The 11,655-nt window shown below is 34.0% G+C and overlaps 4 protein-coding genes across 8 annotated transcripts; all 4 read left to right on the forward strand.

The window, feature by feature from the left end:
- Nucleotides 1–1,024: 1,024 nt before the first annotated feature.
- Nucleotides 1,025–3,829, forward strand: LOC105423332 (uncharacterized). The gene is made up of 3 exons (XM_011633044.3): nt 1,025–1,354; nt 1,785–2,458; nt 2,728–3,829. The coding sequence occupies exons 1-3, from the start codon at nt 1,324–1,326 to the stop codon at nt 2,965–2,967; spliced, it is 945 nt and encodes a 314-aa protein (XP_011631346.1). The 5' UTR covers nt 1,025–1,323; the 3' UTR covers nt 2,968–3,829.
- A 1,000-nt stretch (nt 3,830–4,829) lies between these two features.
- Nucleotides 4,830–6,975, forward strand: LOC105423330 (uncharacterized). Of its 5 annotated transcripts, none has more exons than XM_011633040.3 (3): nt 4,830–4,987; nt 5,535–6,142; nt 6,286–6,975. In XM_011633040.3, the coding sequence occupies exons 1-3, from the start codon at nt 4,957–4,959 to the stop codon at nt 6,502–6,504; spliced, it is 858 nt and encodes a 285-aa protein (XP_011631342.1). In that variant the 5' UTR covers nt 4,830–4,956; the 3' UTR covers nt 6,505–6,975. The 5 variants fall into 5 exon arrangements, with proteins under 5 accessions (XP_011631342.1, XP_011631345.1, XP_011631343.1 ...); XM_011633043.3 differs by having other exon boundaries at nt 4,845–4,991; XM_011633041.2 differs by having other exon boundaries at nt 4,854–4,987; nt 5,475–6,142.
- A 146-nt stretch (nt 6,976–7,121) lies between these two features.
- Nucleotides 7,122–9,063, forward strand: LOC105423329 (uncharacterized). The gene is made up of 3 exons (XM_011633039.3): nt 7,122–7,334; nt 7,502–8,232; nt 8,530–9,063. The coding sequence occupies exons 1-3, from the start codon at nt 7,304–7,306 to the stop codon at nt 8,776–8,778; spliced, it is 1,011 nt and encodes a 336-aa protein (XP_011631341.2). The 5' UTR covers nt 7,122–7,303; the 3' UTR covers nt 8,779–9,063.
- Nucleotides 9,064–9,563: 500 nt separating this feature from the next.
- LOC105423328 (uncharacterized) lies at nt 9,564–11,209 on the forward strand. Its single transcript, XM_011633038.3, has 3 exons — nt 9,564–9,724; nt 10,131–10,735; nt 10,821–11,209. Exons 1-3 carry the CDS (start codon nt 9,694–9,696, stop codon nt 11,055–11,057), a joined length of 873 nt encoding a protein of 290 aa, XP_011631340.2. The 5' UTR covers nt 9,564–9,693; the 3' UTR covers nt 11,058–11,209.
- Nucleotides 11,210–11,655: the final 446 nt, after the last annotated feature.

Raw genomic sequence — 11,655 nt, forward strand, 5'->3', positions numbered from 1 at the left:
TTGCTTTTGCTAAATTGTCCGTGCATGTCGAGCGCACTTTGTCGCTTATGGAATCATTACAATGACCTTGGGTCAATAAACGCACTCCGCTATATCGGCAGTTCAGATATTTTACGCCTCAATTATGACACGGACTGCGCCGAGCTTTCTACCATGTTATGTATGTTACGAGGCACACGTACTTTACTCCAACAAGAGCTTATTTGTTCCTTATTTTCTTACCGTAGTTACTTGTAAGCTCACTTTAAATAATACGTGTATCATTAAAGCACGATGATAGATAGTACTCTTGACGCGTCGATTCGTTAAACTCTTGATCGATAAGTGCGTAACAAAAACAACGGAAGCAATTAGCTGCAAACGAGATGTTGTTTCATTCAATCAAATCATTTTGTTGTTTCTTGTCAATCAAATCATTTGATTTATAAATGTGCAAATATTTTAACACCTCTATTACAATGTCTACGATCCAATGCGGTACGATAAACATAATTTCAGAGAAGAAACCACGGACGCGACTATCAGTATTAGCGATGGCTTTCGTTGTAGTATCGTTTCTCCTAGGTCAGTTAGGTCTACTCGATTACTCGATTAAGACTCATCACCGCTTATTGTCAGTGTCAGCGATCATCCGCGAAGGACAGATTAAAATCTAACGCGGGAAAATCTTAGTACGCACCTTTTCTTCTCGTGCATTCTCGTTTGTATCGTATTACATTTATTTATTTTATATATAAACATTCTCTCATCAAAGCAATGGGAAGAGTAATTTTAAATTCGTCATGTAGAAGAAGATATAAAAAGAGTAGAAAAGTCGGGAATAGAAAAGTAGGGAAAATTGATTTAAACAACTTGACGATCAGAACGATGCTATTTGACATAGCATATTTTTTAACATTATTTATATTGCCGACGACATGTAACAATTTAATGTGATAAAGCAGCACATGTACATAAATGTCTTTTTCGTCCACATTTTATAATAATTTATAATAATTTTGTATAATAGCAAAACCGATATTTTTTTATGTTAAAATACACGCGTGAAAATACAATTTATTCAATTACGTCAATGGATAATCGAACTTGCGAAGCTACTTTTAATCGGCGTGCATGTTGTGGTTCTTGTATCTTGTTGATCTTCAAAGATATTATTAATCTTACAAACGCTTTATTTTCCCGTGGCAAACAGAGAATGGCTTTGGATAAATTGGAGCTCGCTAATCGTAAGAAGAGGTCAGTAGTGCAGTTTAGCCGCTCGTATAAGAGCAGCTCGAACATCAGTAACTCCATTAAAGTAGATCAACGTTGCACGGTGTCACCATGAACGTGGTAGTGATACCATTCTTTTTAGGTGAGGATTTGAAATTACAGTGATATCCGCGTAATGTGACTTGGGAACCGACTCGAATTGTACTCGTTGCTTCCGGTACTTTGTGATTGATTTTTATTTTATCGAAAGGCATTCCACTATAGGTAGTACCATCGACCGTTATAGAACAATGAAATCGGTGTGTGTCGTGAATCGAACAGGCAGATCGCGTAACCGAACCGTCCATTGGAAACAACGCGTAGGACCCTTAACCCGAGATAATCGAGATATTTAACCATAGGCATTGGCCCGCTTGACGTCACCACTGCACTAATCTAGGTTCATTCAAGCCTAATCAGCAGCCCATTCAGACGTTCTCGCGAACGAATAATACGTCGCTTCATCAGCTGTCGTAACTCGCGGCCAGCGAACGCAATGACATAATGATCTCTCTCTCTTTTTTTTTCCCCAGCCGCGCATCTCACCGTGGACGAGCCATGGGAACACGGGCCGGAATATACGTTTCAAGTTCAGGTGAACTGCACGGCAATTCCAGAGGAAGGTGTCTACGGCAGCGTGCGGCTCAACCTGGTGTCGAAGCTTATCTGTCAGCCGAAGGACGGTCACACGTTGAGTTGCCACTTTGAAGACTCCACGGCTAATAGCTTTGTCGTGGATAGCTTGGACCCGTCGGAACCGGTGGCGCCGGTCGGGCCGGTAAATCGACAACCGGCTTACGAGATCAACGAGGATCAGTTCGAGATCAAGTTTAACAAGCGAGGGTTAGACAGTCTGGTGGTGAACGAGAATATCCAGCCGCGTGAGCTCGACATGATTCGGATGATTGTAGGTCAGCTGAGTATAGGTGCCACCCTCGAAGGCATCGGGAACGACCTTACCTTCGACACGATGGAAAATTTCACCCAGGGCGAATGTTTCACGACCTTCAAGATCGACAAGAAACTAGTAGGACGTTCGTTATATGCAAAACCCGGTTACACTCTTAGGCCGGTCTTCGGCCTAAAGGATGGCAAGCTGGTGCAGATACGAAAGATTCGAAATTTGCACATGTGCGCGCACAAGGTGCCGTATCTCTTTGGCAGCGCTGAAAGCTTCAGGGAAGAAAGTGACATCATGTCCGATATTGTAAGCACGTTTCTGCTCCTGTAAATTGAACACATTTTCCTCCTCCGCTAAAAAAAACTTGAGTGGAAATTGCTGTGCAATTATTGACTCTAACAGATAGCGAATGTACAACGTGTACTAGTTCCTTAATTTTTTAATTTTTTTACCTTAATTTAATATAATTTAGATTGAATTTTGATTTGGTTAAAGTCATACGCACAAACGTTTAGTATGTTATTTCGCGCTTAATTGTCGCTGTGATAATCGAGTCTGTCTTTCTTTTCCTGTAGAGCTTGTCGGATGGACACATCATCATAACATCCACAGAATTTATATCCGGTACGTCGAACGTGATAACGACGAGCAAAGTAACCGAAGCGGTGATAACAACACTTTACGAAAACGTACGACTCAGGCTTGAATCCATTCAAGCCGCGGAAAGTGAACCGCCAACTGTGAAAGAAGCCGAGCCTGCCAGTATCTTCATAGGCAGGTGGTTAATCGATGACTCATCCGAAGAAGATAATTAGATGGTTTCATTTTTGGTGTTAAGTGGGACGTATACAAACAGACAAACATTTGCAACGAGGGACGAAATTCATTCATTCACTTGTCGCCAAGTGACTTACAAATTTGATTCATTCTATTTATGTTATTGCATAAATATCAAGCGGTTATTATAAAGTTGCGCAACATTGTATGTTTGCATTTTTCATATTGCAAAGATTATTGTGCGCGCGTGAACATGAAATTTCGATCGAATTTTGAATAATTATAAATTAATTATATCATAATAATGTTAGTTATTAATTACTAAGAAGAAGAAAATGGTAACAAGTGTGGTATTTTGATGTGTGAAAAATAAAGTTTTCTTACTTGTATAAAATAAAATACTACTATAAAACAAAGTAAAAAGTAAAAAAGTATATATCAAGTTTATATTAATTTTCTTTATATACTTTATTGCTTTTTAATCGGTAGACAATCAAGTTGACTTCTAACCTGTTAAATTAACGTTTAAACTCAAAATTATTACGCTCTTTTACTTTTAATCTTGCTGTTTATAACTGTCGTTTCTAGCAATATTGCTAATTAAGATAATCCATCATTAACTGATTCCTTCCAATGAGATCTCTGAATGCAGTGCTATAATATATATAACTGCTTCTCAATGATAATACATTGATTCCGAAGAGAGCAATATCGTACATATAATCCTAAAACGTCGATATTGATATTTAGGAATTTATAGTAAAAAGTTTACAAAAATAAAACAAAATAACAAACAATTTATTACATAAGTTCAAATATATAGCATCTATATATATTTATCTACTATGTATTTTAAAAGCGTATGTATTTCTATTCAACAAATCAATATTTGTCTCATAATTGTGTTTCTTATTAAACCTGTGACCTGAATTGAGACAGGTTTACGTGGCTTTTTGAATATTTTTATTCAGAGAAATTTTCAAATTTTCTAAAGTTTAAATAATTTATTCAAAAATCATCAGTTAATTTAACATAATTAAATGTTTAATTCATATAGCCTATAATTTCGATCAGGGGAAAGTCGATAATGAGCAATTGCGAGATTAAGTCAAGTAAAAAATACAAGATGGAATTTGAGATGTCCAAAAAGAAAAACATCATTATGTGATATTGCTGTTAATCGATGCGATCCAGGATGAATCTCTCAATCAAAAAGTTTTGAAAGGTTTATTTGTATTAATCCAGTTATTTTTTATTTTTTACAAATTCAATATGATACGTATTTATTTATTTCAAATTATTCTTAAGAAAATATATTCTAATACATTACGTATTAATTTGATTTATTCTACTTTTTATTAAAAAATTTCAAAAAATTACAAATGTGCGACGATACATTTTCATAATTAACATATTGAAAAGATTTTCTCGCTTGTGGAAATAACATCTCGAATGATATAATTAACGTAGGTTTAATTATAATAGTGTTAATATTAAATAATAAAAAGAAAATTGTAGCGCGCGATGGAAGAGAGGCATGCAATATTATGATACGCGATAATGGAATTTCATTACTTGCATAATATTGTAGAAATACAGAAAAATAAAAATTATATAAAATAAAAATTATATATAAAATCTATGTCATCCTATATCGATCTTCCTTATCTCATAAAAAAATTGCCTTTCGCTTATGCAACTGACCTGACTTTTAATTGTAAATGTTACAATTTGTCACATCAAACTTGAAACGTTCTTTATCAATTCTAAAACGTCAAAACGCTCTTTATATTATTATGTTATTATGTTATTACAACTTACGATCGTACGAATGTATACGTACGAATGTGAATGCGTCACATCGCGATCGTAATACACGGCATCCTGGGGTTCACCACAGACGCAAGCGCCGTTAAAAATTATGCTGCTAAATTATGAGCACGTTCTGATATAAAGGAGCTTGCGAGTGTAACAACAATAGTATTAGCGTACGCGTAGCGTGTAACGAGTTGTCGCGTTGTCGCGAGATGAACGTCACTTTGATCCCGTTCTTCCTAGGTCGGTAAGCCATTGACAGATATAAAAGTATGTGCCTAAATCCACGTGCCTACTATTCAACCTACATTGCACATCTCTATCCTGACATGAAATCATATGTATAAATAGACGCGATGCACATATAATCTTCCAATTGTTAAAACCGATGGAAGATATATAACAAAGATAAAAACCGAAGACCAACGGGCTTTCAGCAAAGTCCAAATATGAATCCATTTAGATATTATTTATCCGCTGCTTTTTTTAAAAGTTCTACTATTCATGCGAATCACTATCTTTGCCTCATATCTGTATTTTTTATCAGAATGTATAAGGACCTAAAGATAAGACTTGTGTCTATGTCAATTTCTTAATGCTCTTTTTATGCATATCAAGAGAAACGGAAGCAATTCTTAAAATATAGACAAATTAAATTTTGGGAGAAGATAAGATAAAGTATATTAGTTAGAGATAAAAAAGTGTCATTAAAAAAAATTATATCTTTTAGCGACAGGTGACAGGAGTATTCTAATATGATATTTGAATGAATTTTCCGTCATCTCCCTAGCGGCCAACGTGGTCGTCAACGACACGTCCGCATGGGCGTACGGGCCGGAATATTCGTACGACATGAACATCACTTACGAGATAAAAGCGGAACTCCACGAGCATATTGACACCGTGCAACTGATCTCTACGATAAAATGTCGCCCCAAAATGCCGGATAGTCTATTCTGCCATTTGCACAACTTTACGACCCTAACGCATATAAACAATTATAACGTGACGCGGAAGGAAATAACGGAAAAAATGTTTGAGATTAAATTTAACGAGCGCGGTGTGGAGGGCCTGATGATCGAGCCACCGTTTCGTATGATAATCGTGAACATCATCCGAAAGATCGCAACTCAGTTTAATATCAATCCGCGCGCAATACCCTTAATCGGCTTCGTGACCAGAGAGAACTCGGCGATGGGTAACTGTACGACCTTGTACTGGATCACACGTCAAGAACCCAAGACAGATACGTTCAGAGATGGAAATACCGAGTGTAGGTTTCTAATATTACCGTTGGCCAACGCAAAACCTGGTACAACCCTCTTCATCAAGAAGATTCGGGGAAGATGTATCAATCCACCGCAATACATCGATTTCTCAACGGGAATCTTTAAAATGGTACGTATATATATATATATATATATATATATATATTTTTTTTTTTGTGTATAATCTTTCATATTATTAGAAAGACTAAAGAAAAAAATGGGTTCTCAAGCATTAATCTTGTGTGTTGTATAATGTATTTGTATTTCGTGCAGGGGAGGTTTATCACTAAAATGCAGATCAACGACAAATTCGAAATATTTAGTATATTCGATGGAAAATTGAGTCTTATATCTGAATCTGAAAGTGGAACACTTTCGTATAAAGAAATGATAGAACTGAGCCTAAGCAACATCGAACCTGCGCAAAATCAACTTCCGTCTCTTTCCTACGGCGAATTTATCGATCTGAATACTAACCAAGCAAATTGTTAAAATTACAGCGATAAAATGTGTACGATTTATATTATTAAATTTTTAGATATTTAGATCAGGTTAGATCAGGTTATATAAATGAATGAAACAGCATTGTGTAAAATAATACTGCTTTTTTCATTTGTATAGTTTTAACTTTTTCTGATTCTTCTATTTCATATCATGTGTTCGAATTTATGGATACTGCAGCATATTTACTCTATTTCTCTATCTTGCATAAGTTGTATTTAGATAATCAAAAAACTGTACATTTCTCAAATTATTGACACGAGTGATAATATTTATTTAATAAACGATTAACAATGTTACATGTTTAATAATGTAATCGTAACCGTAACTATTATCGTGTGCTATCAAAATAGCGATAAATAATATAATTATTTAATTCTAGTTTAGTAATTATGAATTAATTGAAATAAGACTTTAGCCATATTTTGTAAAGAAACTTGTAAATATATGTCTTCAAATATATATCTTCTCTTATAATTTATATGTAAAGATATATACGAATCGCATATACATATTAACAAGCGCAGATAAAGATAGAACAAATGCGTGGCAAATTTATCAATTATCACCTAAACCTTGCTGGCACTTGTGACATATGCTATTATTAGATCAGTCCTAAGTACAAAGACAATGCTCTGATCGCAACCAATACGGAAGATCTACCAATCTACAGAATCTAGACGGAAATAATACGTAGTGAAATTATCTTCAACGAAATGAATCAAGTTACGTTTTGTATAAAGAGGAGACGGGCAACAGCCAAGCATCAGTCAAAGAGAAGATATCAGCTATGTTGGTGACGATTCTGCCATTTTTCCTAGGTATGTATCATGTATCTTACGACATTGCGATTCACTTTTGTTTATACCAATTTTGCTTACTAATTAAAATTTCCTCATCCAACAAATGAAACTTAATGAAAACTTCTCGCTTCTACTAATCGTAACGTTACATTTTTATTAATCATTCTTTTTCTATTACCTTATAGTTGCAAATGTAACCGTCGATGACGCTCACCGGCAATGGGCGATTTACGGTCCGGAATGCACGTACGATGTTCTTGTCAACATGTCTCTGGCCAACGTCTTTCAAGAGAATGACAATTTTTGCACCATGATTGCCACCGAGCTCAAGTGTCGACCTAAAGGAGACGATAGTCTCAGCTGCCGCTTCCAGAACTCCCAGATGAAACGTCCCGATCCGACAGACAACAGATGCTCAAACGCGAAGAATTATGTGCCCACAAGATACAAGTTCGTGAATGACGAACCCTTCGAGATCAAATTCAATTCGAAGGGTATCGAGAATCTAGTGGTGCACAAATCAATTCTTAGATGGAGGCTCGACATGATTAAAGTCATAGTTAGCCAACTGAACATCGGTTTCGAAACGCAAGAACGTCGCGATAGATTTACAATTATGGAAAATTCAACAGTAGGTCACTGCGAAGTTGATGTTAAAATCACTCGTAGAGATTCCGATTTCAAGGAGAATGATTCTATTGAAGACGATGATTCTATCATTGAAGAAAGCGACAGTTTCGAGATCGGATTCATGTTATCAAATGACGAACATGCGCATTCTTTATCTATGGAAAAGTTCTATGGTTTACAAGTAGAAAAAATACGTCAGCCGAAAAGATGTCCACATAGAACAATGTACTTCTTTGGAAATCATAAAGACTATAGTCACGATGATAGGCAACTTTACATGGACATGGTATGATAATAATAAAAAAGTTATAAAAAGTTATAAAAAGTTATAAAATTATTAAATAGAAAAAGCATATTGTTAATAATTTTCCGACATAAAAGAATTGTTGATGTATTTTTAAATTGCTATTTAAGATTGTGAAATAATGTGCTTTTTATTTGTATTCTCTAAAAATTCAAAAATTTCTCGTAATTAAATAATCTATCTAAAAATTTTTCATAATTTGAAGCACATAATAATTTTTAACAATCATCGACACAAGCAACATTTTTAAATTAATTTGTTTTTTGTTTCATATTTCAGACTACTTCCGAAAGCCATATCACGATTTCAAAGAGTAAATTTGTAACCTATACAATATCGGAGGGTACGATAAAAACAGCAAATAAAACGCGGATTATGCGGCCTACCCAAAACATAAGCCTAAAATTGAAGCGAATAGATATTGCCCGATCTCCGCTGCCAGAGATTCAAAATCCAGCCTCGACCAGTTTATTCGCTTTTTCAAATTTAGAAATTATACATGAAGAAATTATACATAATCTAAAATAATTGTCGCGTTGAAGAAAATCCGTTTCGCAAATATATAAAACTATCGCTATAAATTACTATAAGTAAAATCTTATAAATATGCTTATTAATTAATATAAATAATTAATATTTCATAATAATTATATTTTTCTTTATAATTTGAATGACATTTTATCGCAAATTACTAAATATATATAATATATATAATTTAAAATAAGATTGTTTTTAAATATAATTGTAGCTTATAAGTTGCTGATTATAATTATAATAAACATTTGCTTAAAGCAAGATTAATACACGCAGCAATTTTAAAATTATTATTTAATTTTTTAATATCATTCAGTTTAAATATCATTCAGCGTTTCTTGCTAAGCATTTCCATCTCATTGTCGTCGATTGTTCTCGTTACGTACAATTCATTCAGAGAAGTGAACTAATTTGACTTCATTTACAGCTGTGTAAAGAGACTTTTGCTTTATGAATTTCCGAGAAATGTTGCTATTATAAGATAAATGTGACTTATCCGATATATCTTTAGTATCTTTAAAAAATGGTTAATGTAATTTAAAGGATGGAATATATTAAAAAAATAACGTAAAATATGCTCCATAAATAAATACTTTCAAGAGACAAAAATTTCCTTTTCCTAAAGAATTCATTCTTAAAGAATTACGACAATAGTAGTATTTTTATGAATAAGAACATTGAGTTTAACACGCTCTTTATGTTATTGCAATTTACAATCGTTCAACATACGAATGTGCATGCGTCACATGCAGTCGTAATATATGGCACCCTAGAATTCACTACAGACGCAAGCGCTATGGAACATTATGCTGTTAAATTATGACCACGTTCTGATATAAAGGAGCTTGCGAGTGTAAGAAGAGTAGTATCAGCGTACGTGTAGCGTGTAGCGAGGCACGTTGTCGCGAGATGAACGTCATCCTGATCCCGTTCTTCCTAGGTTGGTAAGCCATTAACAAGTACAACTGCTTGAATTCACGTGTCCACCTGTTCATCGCACACCTCTCGATTCGAATGTGAAATCGTGTTTAAACAGCTTACACACGTCAGCTTACACGTACATATAAACCTCCAATGTTAATACTTTCAAATTGTCTGGATGTATATGTATAACATTTGACAGAGACTATAAGACTCATCTTTATCGATTTTTGAATATTTTTGAGAAGAGTGTAAAAAATTCTTAAAATGTAAATATATTAAATTTTGAGAAAGGAATAGATACTTTTTATAGTATATTTAAAATATTTAGAAAAATCTCATTTCAAAAATGGTACATCTTTTTAACGAGAGAAATAACAGTAGTTTAACATGATATTTGAATAAATTTTTCGTTCTTTTCATAGCGGCCCATATGGTCGTCAATGATACTTCGGAATGGACGTTTGGGCCAGAATATTCGTACGACATGAACATCACTTACGTAATAAAATCGGACCCCCACGAGCCTATCAACGATATGCAACTAATCTCTACGATAAAATGTCGTCCCAAAATGTCAAATAGCTTATTTTGCCATTTAAATAATTCCACGTATTTACAATTATTCAAAAATCATACCTTTACGCGGGAAGTAACGACGGAACAAATGTTCGAGATTAAATTTAACAATCGCGGTGTGGAGAGCCTGATAATCGAGCCACCGACTCGCATGGATGTCGTCAACATTCTTCGAAAAATCGCCACACAGTTTAACATAGTTGTTGATCCGATCACAATTAGAATGTCGCAGTATATGAACAGAGAGAATTCATCGATGGGCGATTGCGCGACCACATATAGGATCACGCATGAAGAAACGGATATGCTCGAGAAAGAAGACAAAGATTTTCAACTCGTGGTGATGCCATTGATCGATGCGGAACTTGGTACTCTCTCGATTGAAAAATCCCGAAAGAGATGTATCAATGCACCGCGATATGTTGATTTTTCAACGGGAATCTTAAAAATGGTAGGTACATATATATATATATATATATATATATATATTTCTGCGTTTCCGTTATAAAATTTTTACATTAAACTTTTTTTTTCAGGGGAGATTTATCAGTAAAATTCATATCGACCCAGATAAATTTGAAACCTTCACCGAATTTGATGGGAAAATAAGTCTTTTGTCCGAATCCGAACACAGAAGATTGTCATTTAAGGAAATAATACAGATCAATCTAAACGGTATTGAACCTGCGCAAGGTGAACTTCCGACCCTTTTTTACGGTGAAATGATTGATTTAAATACTAACAATGACATACCAAGCAATTTTATAAATTAATATAATGTATATATGTGTATGCGATGATGTATATACACCTATATATTGTATACATTGTAGACAAGCTATAGAATTTGCAGATAGATATTTAATCAAATTAAAAAAGTATAAAATTATACAGTGAAAGTGAATAAATAGCATTTTATAAACTACCCTTTTTCTCGTTTTTGATGTTTTAATCCTCTAAGGTAATGTCAGATTTAATTCATAATAACTTTATTTTAATTTCAAATTTCAAAAAATATTCCATTTCTGTAAAAAAGATAGAAATTTCAATATTTTTACAGGTAAGTAATATCAATCGATAATACATTTAAAAATGATTATCATACTAAAACAGTTTTATTATTGATACCATATTATATTGATTACTATATTTTAAGAGAGGATAAAGTTTCTTAATGGGGGGTAAAACAAATTTGGACATACGTTCGCGCAAAAATTCAAGTTTGAACAGATAGCACGCTGTAACGCACAAGTTTTGTCTAGGAAATATGCAATTTTAGTGAATCCATTAGAGGTCAAAAGTAAACGCGTTACATTTCTACGAAGTCGTCTAATAATTAGAATTGACGCTCTCATCTTGTGAGTTAACATG

The sequence above is a fragment of the Pogonomyrmex barbatus genome, unplaced genomic scaffold (assembly GCF_055798465.1).
Source record: "Pogonomyrmex barbatus isolate J1 unplaced genomic scaffold, ASM5579846v1 scaffold4, whole genome shotgun sequence".
NCBI classification, from domain to species: Eukaryota; Metazoa; Arthropoda; class Insecta; order Hymenoptera; family Formicidae; genus Pogonomyrmex; species Pogonomyrmex barbatus.